Source organism: Trichoderma camerunense, assembly GCF_050948025.1.
Source record: "Trichoderma camerunense strain CBS 138272 chromosome Unknown V8C40scaffold_7, whole genome shotgun sequence".
In the NCBI taxonomy this organism is placed as follows: Eukaryota; Fungi; Ascomycota; class Sordariomycetes; order Hypocreales; family Hypocreaceae; genus Trichoderma; species Trichoderma camerunense.
The window spans coordinates 1,202,495-1,221,041 of NW_028145363.1; the positions used below are offsets into that span (position 1 = coordinate 1,202,495).

The 18,547-nt window shown below is 51.3% G+C and overlaps 8 protein-coding genes and 1 non-coding gene across 9 annotated transcripts; 5 read left to right on the forward strand and 4 right to left on the reverse strand.

Annotated features, from left to right (window-relative positions):
* Positions 1-163: 163 nt before the first annotated feature.
* On the reverse strand, positions 164-2,472 carry V8C40DRAFT_286750 (uncharacterized protein; the record flags this gene model as incomplete). Its single annotated transcript, XM_083222570.1, has 4 exons — positions 164-636; positions 709-1,223; positions 1,287-1,973; positions 2,070-2,472. The coding sequence occupies 4 exons, from the start codon at positions 2,470-2,472 to the stop codon at positions 256-258; spliced, it is 1,986 nt and encodes a 661-aa protein (XP_083074337.1). The 3' UTR covers positions 164-255.
* A 515-nt stretch (positions 2,473-2,987) lies between these two features.
* V8C40DRAFT_243055 (uncharacterized protein) lies at positions 2,988-3,630 on the reverse strand. The gene is made up of 3 exons (XM_083215340.1): positions 3,427-3,630; positions 3,317-3,366; positions 2,988-3,255 (listed from the first exon to the last, which is right to left on the reverse strand). The coding sequence occupies exons 1-3, from the start codon at positions 3,553-3,555 to the stop codon at positions 3,249-3,251; spliced, it is 186 nt and encodes a 61-aa protein (XP_083074338.1). The 5' UTR covers positions 3,556-3,630; the 3' UTR covers positions 2,988-3,248.
* Positions 3,631-3,769: 139 nt separating this feature from the next.
* On the forward strand, positions 3,770-3,857 carry V8C40DRAFT_t95. Its single transcript has one exon. It is a non-coding gene; the product is annotated as a tRNA-Val (tRNA).
* Positions 3,858-3,957: 100 nt separating this feature from the next.
* V8C40DRAFT_206958 (general transcription factor IIH subunit TFB6 family) lies at positions 3,958-5,620 on the forward strand. The gene has a single exon (XM_083212059.1). The coding sequence runs from the start codon at positions 4,427-4,429 to the stop codon at positions 5,339-5,341; it is 915 nt and encodes a 304-aa protein (XP_083074339.1). The 5' UTR covers positions 3,958-4,426; the 3' UTR covers positions 5,342-5,620.
* A 1,068-nt stretch (positions 5,621-6,688) lies between these two features.
* Positions 6,689-7,115, forward strand: V8C40DRAFT_243058 (uncharacterized protein). The gene has a single exon (XM_083215341.1). The coding sequence runs from the start codon at positions 6,701-6,703 to the stop codon at positions 6,875-6,877; it is 177 nt and encodes a 58-aa protein (XP_083074340.1). The 5' UTR covers positions 6,689-6,700; the 3' UTR covers positions 6,878-7,115.
* V8C40DRAFT_243059 (concanavalin A-like lectin/glucanase domain-containing protein) lies at positions 7,116-8,570 on the forward strand. The gene is made up of 2 exons (XM_083215342.1): positions 7,116-8,208; positions 8,280-8,570. The coding sequence occupies exons 1-2, from the start codon at positions 7,435-7,437 to the stop codon at positions 8,355-8,357; spliced, it is 852 nt and encodes a 283-aa protein (XP_083074341.1). The 5' UTR covers positions 7,116-7,434; the 3' UTR covers positions 8,358-8,570.
* Positions 8,571-8,992: 422 nt separating this feature from the next.
* V8C40DRAFT_207001 (uncharacterized protein) lies at positions 8,993-12,293 on the reverse strand. The gene is made up of 5 exons (XM_083212060.1): positions 11,596-12,293; positions 11,328-11,500; positions 9,960-11,253; positions 9,601-9,909; positions 8,993-9,537 (listed from the first exon to the last, which is right to left on the reverse strand). Exons 1-5 carry the CDS (start codon positions 12,085-12,087, stop codon positions 9,379-9,381), a joined length of 2,427 nt encoding a protein of 808 aa, XP_083074342.1. The 5' UTR covers positions 12,088-12,293; the 3' UTR covers positions 8,993-9,378.
* A 1,748-nt stretch (positions 12,294-14,041) lies between these two features.
* Positions 14,042-15,334, reverse strand: V8C40DRAFT_243068 (TRAPP complex core subunit BET3). Its single transcript, XM_083215343.1, has 4 exons — positions 15,131-15,334; positions 15,070-15,078; positions 14,791-15,013; positions 14,042-14,726 (listed from the first exon to the last, which is right to left on the reverse strand). The coding sequence occupies exons 1-4, from the start codon at positions 15,163-15,165 to the stop codon at positions 14,415-14,417; spliced, it is 579 nt and encodes a 192-aa protein (XP_083074343.1). The 5' UTR covers positions 15,166-15,334; the 3' UTR covers positions 14,042-14,414.
* A 124-nt stretch (positions 15,335-15,458) lies between these two features.
* V8C40DRAFT_243069 (WD40-repeat-containing domain protein) lies at positions 15,459-17,482 on the forward strand. Its single transcript, XM_083215344.1, has 4 exons — positions 15,459-15,710; positions 15,761-15,887; positions 15,945-16,700; positions 16,761-17,482. Exons 1-4 carry the CDS (start codon positions 15,579-15,581, stop codon positions 16,808-16,810), a joined length of 1,065 nt encoding a protein of 354 aa, XP_083074344.1. The 5' UTR covers positions 15,459-15,578; the 3' UTR covers positions 16,811-17,482.
* Positions 17,483-18,547: the final 1,065 nt, after the last annotated feature.

Sequence of the window (18,547 nt, forward strand, 5' to 3'; positions counted from 1 at the left end):
CCTTCTCAACTCCAAGGTTTTCACCTTGTAATTTCACGGCTTGTCTACCTAGTGAACATGATCCCAGCAACGGAGCCTCCCAATATGGATTGATGTAGGTCATGAAATACTTTTGAAAGCCAGCCATCGCGCATGAACGAACAAATGAAGTGATAACAACATCGGTATTTTGGTAGAGGACTAGTTCTAAGTGAATCTGCTTCTAATGCTCCCCACGATCCCTTCTAATGCTCCTCCACGATCCCATTCCTCCCCCTACTCCGTCTGAGCTCGTGCCCTCAATACAGCCATCTTCTCTCTAAAAAGACTAGGAAGATTTCGTAGCTCATTGCTTCGCACTGGCTGCGGCTGCTCAAGAGTACAGTGAGCCTCTGAAACAAACAGCCCATGGCTACGAGACATCAGACGCCGGCGCAAAAGGCGAAGGGAAGGATGGCGGTCCGCAATCATAGGTTCGTGCGTAGTAGAGGAAGCCTCGCTGCCGTCCGTCCATGTCTCATCGCACGAAATCTTGTGGTATTTCTGCTCAAAATCGAACCCTCCCTCACCGTCGATATTGTATCTTTGGCGTTGCACGGCACCGTCTTCAGATCTCAACTTCGCTTTTCTTCTCCATCCCGATCTAAATAGAGATCCCTTGACAAGTTAGGCCACTGATTACAATTGCAACGTCATTATGAGACTCAAGATTAAGTGCTAACCACTTACAAAGTGTTTCTCATGGCGCCTTGTCTTGATCATGGACGGTGTCGTGTAGAGCAAGGGCTTGATATCACTAGCCTGGCTGCTGGCACTATCTACGCCTGGTGATCGTGCGTATGGCCGTGGAGGTCGATCTTCTATCGGTGACAACAGTCTGGGAGGAGGTGGTACGTCCTCAGATTTGGCTGCTGCCCGCTCGAGTTTGTCACTAGCAAGCTTATCCTTCGTAGTGGCAGTCCTTTGGAATGTCCGAGACGAAGATATCTTGGGAATAATCCCCAATCCGTCATCTCTATTGGCTTGGTGGCTCATTGACTCAAAAAGACCAATCGTCTCTTTGAGCCTCCGGCCGTTTCCAGACAAAGTTCCGGAACGAGGCGGCTGGGAGCCATCTTGTGTGGAAGCCGGTCGCACAGAGCCCTGTTGGGAAGTAATCGGACTTGATGGTATCTCCAGGCTGGATCTTGGGGCTCGTTCGACCTGTTCAGCCTTATTTTGCGGAAGTGGCTGTTTGTCGTTGGCTGTGTCTGTCCGTGGGTGCCTCTTCTAAAGTGATGGCATCGAGACTGATGAAGGCAACGCGCTGTCAAACTTTCTCCGGAGGTTGGAAACCTTTGACTGCTGAGAGGGAACTGATCTGGATGTGGGAAACAGCAGGCCCCTTTGTCCACGTGGTTCTTTGGCATCCCCGTCAGTATAACTTATCGATGATAGCACAGCGTCGCGGCAAGGATAGCAGAGAGTCACACCAGTTTGCAGATCTTCCAGAAGCCCTGAGCCGTCCCCTTTTACTCGTTCAAAAGAATGTACCAAATGTTGGTCATCATTTCTCAAGTTTCCGTCCTCAGAGTGCAAGACCACCTCGGATGTGTCGAGAGGCTTTGGGCGCCAGGTCCCTACGTCTGTAACCACCATATTTTTGAGCGGAGCAGGAGTCTTGTGTAAAAATACACCACCCTGTATCTTGAATCGGGGTTCATTTCTTTGCCAAGTGCTTTTATTGTCTTCGATAGCAGCTTTGCCCTCTCCTGGGGGTCGAGAGAAGCGATCGGGCGAAGTGAGCGGCCGTGGCAGATATTCGGGATGCTCAACCAGGTCGGGAACAATGTCTCTTTCTTCTTGCCGATTCGCCAGTGTACCCGAATCGTTTACGGCTGACGATCCCTTCATGGGGCTATTCGCAAGAGAGAACGGTTTATGGTCATTACACTCGGTGATCGTGGTAGGTGAAGCAACGCGTTTAGGTTCATAGGTAGTCGTTCGCGCAACATCTATCCAAATATTAATTCATAGTTCATCCATGTCAGAGCTGAAAAGATATAAATTTGTATCGGTCGAAGGGTGTCATTGAACTAGGGTCAGCTCACTTGAAGTATTGGTCTTATCATTTCCTCGCTCGAACAATCTCCTCATGTCTGCAACCGCCAAGCCTCTCCTTGAGATCAGTTTCCCAACTTTGGACGATGGAGTTGCAGTGGTCCCAGCACGGCTATCTTTGAGAGGCGTTTCCAACCGGCCTCTTGTGGCAATTGTAGAATCCAGAGATGGCGGTGCCAAGGTTTTTGATGAGCCGACTACGCGATCTCTTGCATTTTTCTGCACTGGCTGAGCATCTGAAATTTTGGAGGCGGGAATCGGATCGTTTCTGATTTCACCTGCCGATCCAATATCTTGAGGCGTCTTTGATGTTCCAAGGTTTTCGAATTTGGATACCAGCCGGGCCAGCCCTCCTTGCGACTTAGGCGCACGCCGAGTACTCACAGAGGACATTGTTTCCGTCCGATAGTGTCTTCGAATATAACAGCAGAAGAGAGGGATCCAACCGACTGCAGAGCCTGTGAAACGGAGCGAGGATAAAAAAAGAAAGGAGGGTAGAAAAGAGAGCGAGGAAACGAGGAGGAAAACAAATAACAAGTAACTTTTGGGAAGCTGAATAAAACAACTGTGCATACGCAGGCAATGCAGTCAAAAGAAAAGCTCTGCCATGAGGCCGCGCCTGGATCCAATGTTTACGTCAAGCTGCCGAGTCGTTGGTCCTGCGGTCCCGCGATCAACTGCAGCTGCCATTTCTCATCCAGCCTTTTAACCAGCAAGAAGTAAAAGGTGAAGAGACGAAAAGGCTGCGGCATCCAAAGTTCTTTCCATAAATAACACCCCTTTTCCTCACCCATACCAGGTCTCCTTGTTCGGCTATCATGACCGAAATAAACCTCCTAAAGCACCCTTGATCGGATCGAGTAACAAGAAAAAGGATTCACATTGTGCACAACACAGGCTTCGAAGAATGTTCCAAAAATGGAGAGCGCCTTTCTTTTTATTTCATTATCGAGTCAATCATTTCCGACAAGCCACTGTCGAGCCGCATCATCCACCTGAAGTCGCCCCGCAAGTTCTATATCGCGTGCAGCAGGCCGCGCAAATCTCGCATCGTAGTATACAATCATCCTTCTAATGTACAATGACTCAGTTTTCGGTTTGATTTTGGGGGTTGTCGAATTGTTAATCGGATTTGGATCGTGAGGGAGTGTAGGGAGAGTGCCTATCGATTATTGACTATATCACATCGTTGTTAGTTATAGTTGCGCATAGCGACTCGGTTTATCGGGAGTCGTACGGAGGCAGGAGGATCTCGCCCCAGGAGCTAGAAAGGAAAGTAACGGCAGCCTAGATTTCCCAATGTCAGCCTCCCTGCGCATAGTTAGAAATCAGTCGTGGGAAACGCACTCCGAAGATGGCGATGCTGCGGACAAAGGCGGCGTTCTCGGCAGAGGTCAAGGTCTCATAAGTCGAGGCAACGAAGCTTTTGGGGGCGCGGCGGCCGCCTTTCTCGCCGTAGATTCGCTTGGGAGGCATTGTGAGTTTGCTGAAGAATTGGTGAGGATCGGAGGCGATGAAGCGCAAAGCGTGATGGGCAGAGTTGCTTCGATGCGAACGTCACCGAGGGCATCGAAAATTCGGAATCGCCCCGCCATTGATCGCATCTAATTACTGGGTCACATGATTGGGACATTCGTGGACAGAAGATGAACTGGAATTAGCTAAGCCAGTATCAAGCAATAGAGCATCTGGTTCCGTGGTCTAGTTGGTTATGACATTTCGTTAACAGTTAGTTGACGCCACCGAAAAGGTCCCCGGTTCGAGCCCGGGCGGAATCACTCTTTTTGCCGTTTGCAGTAATTTGGATGTTGCCCGTAGTAGTGTGAAATAATGAAGCAAACCATATTTCATCTTCAAGTTGCCTTTTTTTTCCCCCTTGTTGCCGTTTTGCAACTATGAGAGAATTATATTTCCAGTGACTTTCACATACGTAACTTGACTTATTAACTTTTTCTTGTAGAACTCAAGCTCACAAGTATCACATTTGGTTACTAAGATCGCTCTAACTAAACAAAGTTCATCCAATAGCCATATTATCTCTTCGGCAAATGTTATTTGCACTTGAAATATACTGAATAGCTATTTTCTCCCCGAGTTTGATCAGCCAGGCATAAATTCTCATCGTTCCCCAGCCTCAACAGCGCTTGTCTTGCCCTTTTCCGCAATCAAATTGCTTCACTCTAGGGTATCTATCCAAGCTTCCACAGTCACCAACACCCCACCCCCGCTTATCCACAGCGGCATCGTCATTGAGCGTGTCAGCGGCATCTGAAGCAGAGAGCACAAGGACAAGGCGTTGATACACCTGTAATCTGTTGCGTATTCAATTACAGAAACTCTACTGGTCATGACGGAATTACCGCGACAGCCTGGCGGCTTTATTCCTCCCCAAGGTGGGCTCCCTTCGCCGGCTCCATCCTCAGCCTCTTCACGGGCAGCATCGAATCTGCCACACCCGAGAAACAGTGCATTGCGGCCCGGGTCAAACAAGGAGGACATGGTGAGGAGATTTGTAGATGAAAAGCTGCTTTACGTCTCACGTCGTTACGTGAAGAAGTTTGGAAACCCGAATCCTGGAGACACAGTGGTTGGGTTTCAGACCTTTGGGGAGGTGTGCCGGGAGCTTGATGAGATTGTGAATGTCTTGTGGAAATCGGGGACTCGTGAGTATTCACCATATCATACATGGCATTTGTATAAGACGATTGAAATGCTAACACTAAATGAAACACCAGCGGGCTTGCAGATACCATTTCTGCTCAAGTTGGCCAGTGACTTTACTCAGTACGTCCGGTCATTCCCGCCATCGTCAAAAGCGTCGTTTGATCTACTACACAAACTGGACCACTGCTTCGCCAGCCTGCTCTCCGGCCAAGATATTGAGACGAATGAGACGCTTCCGGGCTTTGAAAACGGGCTACGAGCGGGCATGACGACTACCGACATGGTCCGGTGCCGGAGTCTTGTAGAGCAGACGAGGGTGCTCATGGTGGAAGTCATGAGCAGTGGCGAGCAAGAGGAAGAGGAGGAGGATGATGACGAAGACGACGATGAAGATGATGGCGACGAAACAGAAACGGGTGAAAGCTACGATGCTGGTGGTCCGTCTTGGGACATTGACGAGGATGAGCTACATCTGGACGCTGCGCGGATCTACGAGAATACGATTGTGCATCTGGGGAAGAGGCTTGGGGATTCGCTGGGGAACAGCGTTGATAGTGGTGATGCTGCCATGTCAAGTACGAGTACGGGTATGACTTGAGGACTTGAGGTGAATCAGAATGGAATATTCCAGGTGACCGGTACTCGTATGTTGTGTTCAGTTTGTTTGCCGCTCTGCATCAAACATCAAACATCAAACATGCTGAGTGAGTGACCCCTGTCCGGATTCAATGGGGCACATGGATGGAGCCCCCACGATGCCTCTCGCGTAAGCAAAGCACAGCCCAGGTAAGGCGCAAAAAAGACACCCATGGAATTTGAAGGGCGAAAAAAAGAAAGAGAAAATTAGAAAATAAAAACCCTTGTCTTTATCTCTCCAATACCATCACGCAAAGGCACCCATAAACAAGATGAAGGAAACGAAACAAAAAGCAAAAAAGCAAAAATGGCCACCTCCTGACTTGGGGGGCGCGAGTCAATGAGGCTTCATGGGCCGCTCATTGGCCCAAGATGCGCCGCAGTCAGCCAATCCGGAGCGGTATTCTCGTATTTGCTACAGTAGCATCATGCAGTTTCCAGCAGTTATTCTTCCATTTGTTTCGTACGGTAGGGGGAGCTAGGAACTACCTTTGCCGGGTGGCGGGCTATTGTTTTATTTTTTCTCCCCTTTTTCCCTTTGCTTTGGGGAGAGATCCGATTGGGGATGATGGGGGATGAGGCACATGCGAGCTGTTTATTCACATGTTTGTGGTGTGTACCCGAGGTGTAGAGCAAAGGTAGTCTACTTACTGTGAGGTGTTTATTGAAGAACGTGCATGGACTATTTGGAAATGGATTGATGGAACTTCTATGCTAGGGGCATTTATTGACTCTAGCGAGGCGATCTGCCTCTGGAGATGCGATGCGATGGTGATGCCCAGGGGCCGCGTTTGTGATTGATTGCGTGCCGTGGATTCTGCTTGCTAGAGACGACGATCAGCTTCGTTCGATAGATCAGCAATCAGCTAACGGCGTATAGTAGGTAGTAGTAGAACTGCAAGCCCATCTATTTCCATCTCTTCTTCCTAACCTCACGATGCTCCCAAGATGACTGCTAAACGCCCGCATCAGGCTGCCTATCCCCCTTGCCCATCACATCTCAGCATCAGCATCACACCCAATCCATCTATCTTCTCACCACAGCCAATCCAGCCTCGAACGCATGAAATCATAAAGTCTACCTGCTCGCTACCACGCACATACTTTCAAACGTGCAGCACCCAGTATAAGCACACTACTGCACCAACCCCGGTCCTGTTTCCGCTGTGTTTCAACTTCTGTGCCTGGCCCCCAATCCCTGCACGTTTCTCGCGCCTAAACCAGCATCCCCCCCCTGTAGCCCTGTAGGAATTTCTGCCTTTCGGGGCGGCATCACGCCTATCAATCACTCCATAAGCCCGCGTAGAACGTGCGTCTTAGCATGCCCAACATTCCGCCTCGGCCAGGGCGTTTACTGGCTGCCTTTTGGGATTTTGCCTTTTTTTCTCTCTCTTATCCTCCTTATGTTCCCCTGGGCGCGCGGGTTTTTCTCTCTCTTAGCACTCGGACCCAGTCACATTATACGATGGGATGGGCGCTTGGGCCGTGGTGGATCTGAACTATACGCGGCTTGCATGACTGGACTGGAGGTTAGGACTTCCATGCAAGGTACCTGAGAACGAGGACGGCCGCAGTATCAACGATGGCTATTATCTTAGTCGACTAGATGTACTCGTACCTGGATCTAGTGTTGTTAGTGCAGGTACGGTGAATGCAACGACAACGCATCGGGGGCCAATTCAATAGTCGTCCATGTACTTAAGCAGCTCCTCTGCCACTCCTCCCCGTCCTTGCCACCATGCGTCTTGCTCTGCGGTTGCTTTGATACCCTTTTTTTTTCTTTTCAACTTCATTCCCTTTCTCAGGCCTGTGGCCGTTTACCTTCCTTTCGCTGGTCGATTCTGCGCACTCCTTTTCTTGTTACTGTTGAACAGGCAAAAACACCAAAAACAAAAACAGACAGACAGGCACTCCTTTGTCCAAGTCTAGATATTCATTCCCTCAGTTGATCGTGATTCTCAACCGTCAGAGCAAGACTCTTCTGATACAGATCATTGTATCCCACTTCTAAACGATATCAAACCAACAGTAACAACAACAACATTCATCACCAAGATGCATTTCCAATCTCTCAACCTCTTGGCCCTGGCCATCTCCTCCGTCTCGGCCACTCTCTCCCCAAACATCCCCGGCATGAACCTCGTTTGGCAAGAGACCTTTGTTGGCGAGCAAGGCGACATGGTTGACCTCACCCAGTGGACCGTCGTCACCGACCTCCACAACAACCAGGAGCTCGAGACTTACACCCAGTCCGACTCCAACATGCAGCTCTCCGGCGGCCAGACTCTCCAGCTCGTCCCCCAACAAGCTGAGACCGGCGAATGGACTTCTTCCCGTATCGAATCCATCCAGTCTTGGACTCCAGCTCCTGGCAAAACCATGCAGGTTCAGGCTGCTCTGCGTGGCGGCTCCAGCCCCCTCGACACCAAGCAAGGCATGTGGCCCGCCTTCTGGATGCTAGGCGACTCCATGCGCCACGGCACCCCCTGGCCGCTCTGCGGAGAGCTCGACATCTTTGAGCAGATCAACGGCCAGTTGACCGGCTACGGCACCGCCCACTGCGACCACACCGGCGGCGGTGCGTGCAACGAGCCCTCGGGCCTGGGCCAGAGCATTCCCATTCCCCAGGACGACGACTTCCACACCTGGGCGCTCAAGATCAACCGCTCGTCCAACAACTGGCAGACGGAGACGATTGAGTGGTACCTCGACGGCACCCTCTTCCATACCCTTGTCGGTGCCCAGTTTGGCGACGAGGGGCTCTGGGCTACGCTTGCGCACTCTCCAATGTACATCATCCTTAACCTTGCTGTTGGTGGTACATGGCCCGTAAGTTTTTCTCCTTTTTCTGTCTTTCTCCTTATTGGCGTAGCTTGCATGGCTGACCTTCGAAATAATAGGGTGACCCTAATGAGGCGACTCTGCCCGGCTGGGGCAACATGTTTGAGGTTCAATACGTTGCCGTCTACTCCTCCTAAGGGGAGCTAGTTCGATGGAGAGGGGGAGAACGATATGAAAAAGAAAAAGATGGAGGGAAAAAAAATAAAAGGAAATTTTGGATTTGGGTAGATATGGTAGAAGGCGGTTTTTATGATGCACATGTCATGACAACATGTCCCTGCGTGGGACATCATTTCAATTCACTGTATATATATTCAAGATACCTTATGACGACGACTGTTATGACTCAATTTGTATCATTGACTGTGTTGCATTACTATTGGTGACTTGTATATAACATCAATCGAGCGAGATGTTGCTAGTTACACGGCAAAATTCCTCTCAATCCAAAGTGACCAATACCGTTCCAACGACGAATCACATCATTTTATAGACAACAGTACACATAGTAGGTAACATTAATTTGATCTTTTACAACAAGTGACTTATGTGGTATGCGAAACTTCGAAAAAACCATTATCGAAACGTTAGGCCAAGAAAACATTTTACAGGAGGAAAAGGGGAAAGAAAGGGGGAAAGGGCCTTTGTTTTCTTCCGCCCAAACCCCCACGTTCCCCTTCCATCAGCAAGGAAATGACATGTAACACTACTTGAGAGAGAGAGAGAGAGAGGGAAAGGCAGAAGAGAAAAAAAAAGACAGGAGAAGAAAAAAGAAAAAGGGGGTGGACAAGTAGAGGGAACGGGTAAAACAAAATCAAAATCCACAGGGACAAACAACATCTCTTTTTTTCCCGTTTCAAACCATCAAAGTAAAGACCCTGGGAAAACCGGATCGCCGCATGACCATTGATATAGATATCCACTGAAACGCCGTATCGAATGATGCCAGATTAGAGATAACCCAGGAAAGCAAAGCAACAAAACAAAAGATAAAAAACTGCCGACCCATCTTGATATCGAACAAAAGTTCGCGGGCGCCTATTTCGGGGCAAAGTGCCCGCCCGACGCTCTCAGAACCGACTGCATTGCGAGAGATTCGCGATGTGCTTGCATCGTGTCCCGATATAATTGGAGCGATTCTGGCGACAGGCTGGCCTCCTACTCCGCACCGATCTCGCCGCCTTCCAGCCCTGGGTATCCTCCGTTGAAGTCGAACGGCTCATTGTTGGCATCACCATCATTCAGGAATGAGTCGAAATCGAAGTCATTGAGCACGTTGTCAGAGTGGAGTGGGTTGGCCAGTTCCATTCCGAAATCCTGCAAGTCAAGGTTAATTTTCTCGGGTCTAATCATGCGAAAGGGCGTGTTGGCATGACTTACTGGGATAGTAAAGTTGTCCATACCGCCCAGACCGTTATTCTGAATGTCATGAGTGGGTTGTGGTACAGGGGCAGCTTGCGGTGGCACCGGCGCACTGGCGGCGGCAGCCGGGGCGGGGATTCCTGTAGTCGCGGCGGCGGCAGTTGCGTTTGGCACGGGGCCTCCGGCTTGAGCGTTCTTAAAGGCTCCGCCGACAACGGGAGTGATGGGGGTAGCTGGTGCTGCCGCGTCAGCTTCCGCATTGTTCTCGGCGGCGGCAGCAGCGGCGTTGTTGGCGTTCTGATTTGTCTTCTTCTGTGCAGCGGCTCGCTATAAGATCCGTCAGATTGCAAAATGGGAATGTTAGGGGCAGAGCTTACCTTGTCCTTGGCATTTTTGGTGTCCTTCTTCTTCGGTGCAGCTTTGTTGGTCTGGCTAGGGGTGGGAGGCGCTGCCGAAGCCTGCTGGGGCGACGCAGTTGTCCTGTTGTTTGTGTTGGCCGCCGCGGCTGCGGGTGCCGAGGGAGGAGGCATAGATCGCTGCTGGGGAGTTCCCTGGACTTGTTGGCCCTGCTGCATTCCCTGAGGTACCATCTGGCCATTCATTCCAGGTTGCCACTGTTGCGGGTTACCCTGCGCGTTCTGCTGCTGCTGCTGTCGGGCAGCCATCATCTGCTGCGCATTCATCGGGCCGTTGAATGGCTGGCCAGGGTGTGAGCTGGGCGGACGCATGCCGTTCATCTGGGCCTGTCCCATGTTCCCTCCATCCACTCCCTTGTAGAAGTGAGGTGCCATGCTAACGTCAACGTGGTTGCCCAGGAAGTTCATGGCGTTGGGCGACTCGCGCGACTGTCCACCATCAGGAACAGGCGAGGGGATGCCGCCGGAGTTCATCTGAGGTGTGCCACGCTTCATCTGTTCTGCGGGGTTGGGAGAGGTTCCGGATCTCATTGCCTGGGGCGAGGTGTCTGGGAAAGGCTGTCCGTTGGGTCCGGGGGCGCCAGGCTGGCCATCTCGAGGGATTCCACCCATGTCGCTCTGCTCTTGACGGGCCATCATCAGGCGCTTCTTATTCTGCTGCTCAAGCAGCATCAACTGCATCTGATAGTCCTGTAGGGCATGGTTGCTGCCGGCGGCGGCTGCCTGAGCGCCGGCTGGGCCTGCTGGTCGCATACCGCCGGGATTCATCTCGGGGTTGTAAAAGGCATTGAGGGTGTTGCCATCAGGGCCCTGTGGCATCATGGGCGAGCTCTGGTTTTGAGGTCCTCCTACGCCGGGAATCTGCTTGTTGCCCATCTGGTTGCCGTGATGCTGCTGAAGGTTGTGGGAGTAAGTTGCAATAGACTTTTGCTGTGCCGCAGGTGGCGTATTGGCAAAGTTTTGCATCTGCTGGGGGTTGAGCTGCGCGGGGTTGATACCGTTGGTGGCGAGCAGCTGCTGAGCGTTGGCCACGTTACCCATTTGCTGGCCGGGCATGACTTGGCCTGGACGACCATTTGGGATCATAGCACCGGGCTGGTTAGCATTGAACGGGGCACTGTCGAGGCGTGGGCGTTTTGAAGGAGACGGCGCATTCTCTCCCGACGCGGGAGACGATGGCCGATCCCGGTTGCCGTCCATATTAGAAGGATCCCGCTGCATCTGATTCTTTGCTTGGAGCATCTGCATTTGAGGGCTAGGTAGAGAGAGAGAATAGTTAGTACAAATTTGTGGCTGAAGAGACGAGGCCACCCTCTCCGGACTGCTTACTTTTGGTTATTGGCCATAGCCGCCCGAGCAAGATTATTCTGCTTCATGGTCATTGCCATGTTGTTATTTTGCATGTTTCTCATGAAGTGAGCTTGATATTGCTGCTGCGCCAAATCAGGGCGCATTTGACGTAGCATCTCCTGCTGTTGGGTCTGCTTCATTCGCTGTTGCTGCTGCGGATTCAGATTAGCAAGGATGTTTCAACTTGACAAACGCCAGAATAAAAGAGCATAGGAAAAAAAAGAGTGCTCCACAATCTGTTTCGTACCTGAGTGTGCTGAACATATTGATTCACCATGCCGCTCCCGCCCTTGACGCGTGGGGCAGTATAGATGTCCCAAAAGACGCAAAACCATTCGTAGAGAAACGACGTATCAGAGGCGGGCATAGGCAGCTTAGGCGGGGGCAGGTCGTCCGGCAACTTGGAATCACCGTCGTCTTTGGAGTCGGTGTCCATGGGATCATCGCCGTTCATGGCGTTGCCGTTTTCGCGACGGCCAGCGGCGTCCTTGTTGACGTTGACCTGCTGGTCGCTGTTGAGGAGGGAGCGGGCACACTCGTACATCTGGTGTCTGAGGAAATACTCGTAGATATATGTGTTGAGAACGCCGCGCTGGTTTTCGCTGGCTTGCTGCTGCCGTGCCGCAGCTGCAGCGGCAATCTGAGGATTCATAGCGCCATTATTCATCATGGGCATCGGTGCGCCGCCAACTGGGCCACCCATGGGCGTCATGTTTGCCATTCCAACGTTGGGATTCATGATTGCTGGAGGTATAGGAGGAAATTTGACAGGTTTTATAGAGAGGGAAAAAACTCAAAAACGCAAGGTATCAGGCGAAGATGGTGTAACAAAGTTTGCCTTGTAAGCCACTCAGGTGCCGCCGCGCGAAAAGCCCGACAGGGCTGGCAACGTGGGCGAGATGGGACAGAGCCCGAATATCAAGAGAGAGCCGAAGCGGGAGAGAGGGCTAAAAAGATCTGCGGAAAGCTATCGCGAACCGCGTCGGAGCGAGTTGAGTTGTCGAACGCAGCGGCGAGAGACGCGCTTGTCGAGGCCGGGCGATGGGCAGAGTGGCGTTGTAAACGACGACGGCGGTCGGTGATGGCGGACAGGCAGAAAATTGGCGACTGCAGGCGTCGCGGAGCAGCGAAGATGCCGCACTTGCTGCAGAGATGCGTCCAACTGCCGGGGCAAGGCAGAGACGGCTGAGATGGAGGATGGAGAAGAGAGTTGAGCAGGCCTCTGTTCTGGGGGCTGGGATTGTAGCGCACTACAGCGAGGTTGCCTTAGTGCTGCGTACCGGCAGCGCGGGAACACAGCACAGTAGCGGAGCGGTAGAGTTTCGTCTGGGGCCGGCAGAAATAAGACAAGAGACGTCGAGGGCCGAGTCGAAGCAGAAGAAGCGGGAGCTGCGTTGAGGCTCTGCGACAGTTCGACAGAGACACAAGAAGCCGTTGGTCGTCCAGGCTGTGAGGGTCAGCACTCGCGCTGGGCCGTGGAGACAAATGTCGCGATGGACATCAGATTAGGCTGTGGAGGTAGTGAAAGGTAAGGTAAGGTGCAAGTAAATCGAATCCAGGCCAGGCGATGGTGGTGCGCAGACGCGAGTTCATACAGTACGGCGAGCGCACGGGGCAAGAAAAGGAGTGTGGCGGTTGAGTCCGTACCAGAATAAATCTCGCACTGTAGAGACAGCGCAAGAGCCGCGTCGGGTTGGTGCGCGCAGCCTCGTCTCTCAGTGCCTTGTCTGGCCTTGGGGCTGGTGCCGCCGCACGGTACGGATAAGGCGCGGGCGCGAGACTGCACAGTGCGAGGCGACGACGGCGAAAAGCAGAAAGTGGCCGGGAAAAGTTATTCGAGTGCGCATAAAATTGATGGGCTGCTTCGGGGGGCATTGGCGATCCCACTATGAGGCACCGGCTCGCTGGTGCCTGCGTATGCGTCAGTCTAGGTGCGTAGTTTTGGGTCTGCGGCAGATGTTTGCGCCTGAGGCATGAATCCCGCACGTCAAGCCCTGTGCGACAGACACGCCAATGAAACAGCTGGGCTGATTGGTACATGATCTCATGTGAGGTAAGCCTGCTCCATACATGTACTCTATCTTACTACTACGACTTGGAAACACGGAGAGCTGCGTGTAAGAGATTGAGCTCTCTCTGCATAAGGAGCTTTTTTGTTGATTTGGAATTGCGAATTGCACAGTGCTGGAAATTGTAAAATGTAAAATTACATCAAATGCCCAATTCCGATCGTCGCGTCATGCGCCTCGACATCAGCAAACAAATCCAGACATCAGCCCGGTTTCCTCCCCCGAATATCCTCATCCTCGTCAACAGCACTGCACCGCAACTCCATTTTCCTATATGTTAAGAGTGAATCTGATCAACTCGACGTTGCATCGGCTTGTGACGTGATTCTCATACCACGTACAACCTGAGGTGGCTCTTTGGCCACTCAGCGAGCATCGCGTTGAATCACTCCACAGCGTGAGTGGGCTGATTCCATGGAGATCAGGCAGGCCTGCTTTGCTTTCCACCTTGGGCCGGCTTCGGGTTATCGCTTCGTAGTAAAATCAAGATTGAGTTTCCGTCATAAGGCGTAGAGGCTTATGCAGCTTGATGCTGGCATCACTTGTTTGTCTTTATGTTGTCAGGCTATGCTTGGCGCTCTGGAGTCTATATGGAGTAGGTGCCTAGTAGATGCTACACAAACAAGCAGTACATAGCCGCAAAACATATTTGCCCTTGACCTGACCTATATCCATGGAACCCCTGGTTGAGTCCAGCACGCCAGCTTTGAAGAAACAAGGCACCCATCTATCCATCCCTGTCTGTCCATCTAGTAATATCCACAGGATTACGGAGTACTGCTGCAGCCATCTGCATTGATCTCATTAAGCGTCGTGTCGTATCTAGATAGCTCGGCTCGATCTCTGGGTATCATTCCGCCTTTAGTTTCCTCGACAGAACCGACTGTCGCCGTTGTTGATAATCTACTAATAGCTCTGCTTTGGCCGGCCGGACTCTCTCTGCTGCATCAGCCTGGTCAACATGTACTTGCGCACACATGACTATAGTCTCAGGTTATCAATCGTCTTCTGGTGGCAGCTCGTCGTCGATATAGCGTATCAGGGTTACTCGCATCTCCGTAGTATCGTTTCCCTTGAGGACATCGCTGATGAAGTGCGCTTCCACCTGCATCTGAACCATTTCCAAGGCGCCTCTCAAGACTCCACACAGGATATTTGAATACCAGAGCTCGTTCTGTGCCCTTCCGTCGTCTGGTAGCTCGACAAAGTCGGCAAACGGGTTCTCGTCGAATACCAGCGAAAAGGAGTTGTTGTCGGCCGTCCAGTTCGTCACCTGTGGTGTAATATTGAGGAATATTTTAAACCCAACCTGTATGAATCCGGATGATGCGTTAGCAAGAGTACACAAGGGGAAGCATGTGATTATCCCTTACCCTTGAAATCATATCTGCTGTCTCGCGAAAGTTGGAGCAGCGCTTCATCGTATTCGACTTGGCCAGATAATCCTCAATGAGCCGTAGCCCAATGTTGTAACCCATCTTGTCAAGCTGTCGGTTGACCTCTGGGTAGTCATCCTCGAAATCCTTGCATAGCTGTGCGACGATGGTTCCGTATGTCAAGGTTACCAACTCGGCATTCACCTTGTCAATACGAGTTCTAGCGATGCGATTAGACCACAAACATCGTCTTCTGCAATACTTTGGCCGTCTTACTTCCAGATTCTGTATTCATGTTAGATCACGGCCAAGCGCATCACCACTCGCTGAAACATACTCTTCCCCGATGCGGGACGCCTTGCTGGCCGCCATTGTGGCGCTTGTTCAAGCTTCGAGAGACGGAGAGACGGGCTAAGCGCAGTAGAAACCAGCTAAATTACAGCTGTGTACGAGAAACAACCAGTAAATGCAGCGAAACAAACTGCAGATTCGCTAATGCGTCGATCTGCCACGGAGGAGAGATGTTGCGACTGTTATGCCGGAGCTCAGCAGGCGGTGGGGTACCGAGTTACAAGGCCGCTATTCAACGGGAGCCTTGACCATAGGAACAATCCACGGGCCGAAAGCCAATAGGAGGGCGAGTTTGGACAGCCTAGTTCGCAACTTAGCAAAGCTTCGCGATCGCGACACGGGCAAAATCTCAGCAGCTCAACACTCGTTTGAATTCCATTGTTTGACAGCACTTTGAATTTCTGGAAATATTTGCCACTGTTTGACTGTTCACGATGTCAGCCGAAAAGCGCCCGGCGGACGACGATCCCAGCCAGTCCACGTCCCTGGTGAAGAGGCAAAATGTCAATGCCTCCGAGGGAGCGCTTGCTCGACTCAATGCATCAAGCAGTGCATTGGTACAAGCTGTAAGGAGTTACTGATGGTTTACTTGAGGCAAAGCTAATGTTATTCTCAGGCACCCCGAACGAGCGGGCTCCAGGCCCCGGTGATGGAGCTGACGGGACACTCTGGGGACATCTTCACTGCCAAGTTTGATCCTACAGGCAACCTGATTGCTTCTGGATCAATGGACAGAAGCATAAGTATGGAAATTGTTTTCTTGGAATATGGAAAATTGCCTATTTGCTAATACTGAATAGTGCTCTGGAGGACTTATGGCGACTGCGAAAACTACGGCGTGCTAAACGGCCACAAGGGCGCTGTTCTCGACTTGCAATGGGCGCGAGACTCGGAGATTGTCTACTCTGCTTCGGCTGATATGCATCTTGCCAGTTGGGACCTCACCTCCGGAACGCGAATACGAAGATACGTCGGGCACGAAGAGATTATCAATACCTTGGATATTAGCAAGCGAGGCGAGGAGATGCTGATTAGCGGAAGCGACGATTCGACGATTGGAATTTGGGATCCAAGGTCAAAGAATGCGGTCGACTATATCCAGACCGAATTTCCTGTCACAGCTGTTGCGATATCACAGGCCGGCAACGAGATCTACACGGGAGGCATCGACAACGACATTCGTGTCTGGGATTTGAGAAAGAAGGCAGTGGTGTACTCTTTACTAGGCCATACAGACACGGTCACGTCGCTCCGAGTATCACCCGACTCGCAATCTCTGCTGTCATATTCGATGGACACGACGGTTAGAACGTGGGATATTCGTCCATTTGCACCAACAGAGAGGCATATCCGAACGTTTGACGGAGCGACAGCCGGAGTGGATCAGAATCTGGCCCGTGCCAGCTGGGATTCAGAGGGCAAGAAGGTTGCGGCGGCTTCAGGCGACGGCACAGTGGTGATTTGGTCTGTCCAGACCGGAAAGCTGCTGTATAAGCTCCCAGGCCATAGGGGCGCGGTCAACTGCGCAGAATTTGCGCCTGGCAAGGAACCAATCCGTAAGTTAGAACCATACATGTGCTTTTCCCTCGCGAGTTGTCACCTGACAAAATTTCTAGTGCTGTCCGCCTCCTCAGACCGTACCATGCTTCTCGGCGAGTTAAAGTGAGCCGAGTGTTTAGAACCTTGCGTTACTGGGCTGTAACGGCAATGTGTAAACTACGCAACCGGAACACGCAGCTTGCGGGAACTCATGGGAAAGAAGCCAAATGCAGCTCGATGAATCTTCCATTCTCATTAGAGCCCAGTGGTGGCTATGAAATGAGGTTGGATATAATGTCTTGCTTCGCCCAATTTAGCCGCCGACTTATTGAGCAGGCTTCATATACAACTGAGCCTTGTATAGCATGTTCATCTCAGATATGCGCTACTATACTCAAATATTAATACTCTTCATTTGGAGGGAGGAAGTACTCAGGAAGGAAAAAAAGAGCTCAAATCATGGCGATCATGGCGTCAATGTTAGTTATTACTGGATTATAAAGCGATACCGGGAGTTGAAGGCAATATAAAATACAACGATTCAAGGATGCACACAAGAAGGTGGCGTGGCCATGATGGCGCTGCTCGACGATGGTAGTAATAATTGCAAGAATAACCAAATCTTTTTGGAGGTTATTACCAGCCGTTGAGAGGAAATGAGGCGGCTCCTCATCACATGAAGCTATCTTGTTTAGGTCCAAGTCTGCAATCTATTATAAGCGCCGTTACGCTAAATGTTTGTCACAACCGCGGCTCGCCTGTAACATGGAACCTAGAATAATATTGACCTAAGTGAGTGAATGAACTACAGCATGCCCGGGCTGATGCGAAAATAACAAACCCCGGTCGGTAAAGCACGTTCCCGTTCAGCCTGAATATTACATACATGTTCTTGCTCAAAAGTGCTAATGTCTGTGTCTGTGCCTGGGATGCCCATCACGATGCGATGGAGCAAGAGGCCATTCGCCAATCTCGTGCCAACATTGAACCCCATACATGTCCAACAGCTCCTGCACATGCTCGCACTAGCCCTTCGCATCCTTTCCTTCTCCAGACTTGCATCAAACAATCGGTGCGAATCGCGAAACACGTAATTTTCTCGAGGGGAGCGCCGCCGGGCTGTATCAGGTCCCGAGGAGGGCGTTGGCGGCAGCAAAATCCATTGGTGGCGGAGCTGCGTGGGCTGAAACACGGCCTCTTTTCAAGGACCCTTGCACTTGACCCCAGCCCCTGGTTTTGAGCAGCCCCTGCACGGCCACTCGGGATCAAGTTTGATTTCGTTCAATGACATTGGATATTGGTATTGGTTTGATACAAAGTGGCGGGGGGAGGAGGAGGCGATACGAGCCCAGCCAGAGAGAGGCCCATCCTGGCTGGCTTCGCAATCCAACGTGACGACACCCTATTTTTGATTTCTGGACGCAGGGCGTGTTTTCCGTCTTACATTGATGTGAGGGTTCGCTGTGTCTGTGTCTTGTGTGTCTGTGCTTCCTTCGTAAGAGCGAGCATCTGCCCTTTCCAGCTGGTTACTGGAGTTGTGCTTCTTGCCTTCTTGCTCTTTCGTAGTCTCTACATCCAATGTATTGATTGCGCGCTCTATTCTTTCCTTGCTGTCGTCTTCCTTTCTTCAGGCCTTCTTTATTCTCCTTCTCTTCGCTTGCTTCCCTTCCTACTACCGATTCATCCATCCTATTCCGTTCCTTTAATTTTGCGGCGACTTGAACTCTCTCTCTCTCTCTCTCTCTCTCTCTCTCTCTCACCTCTCTCTCTGTCTCTGTGCCTTTTTATTCTTCATCTCGTTGAGCAGGTTCTCTCGTTTTCTCCTCGATATCATTCACTTTTTTTTTCTCTATATACACACTCG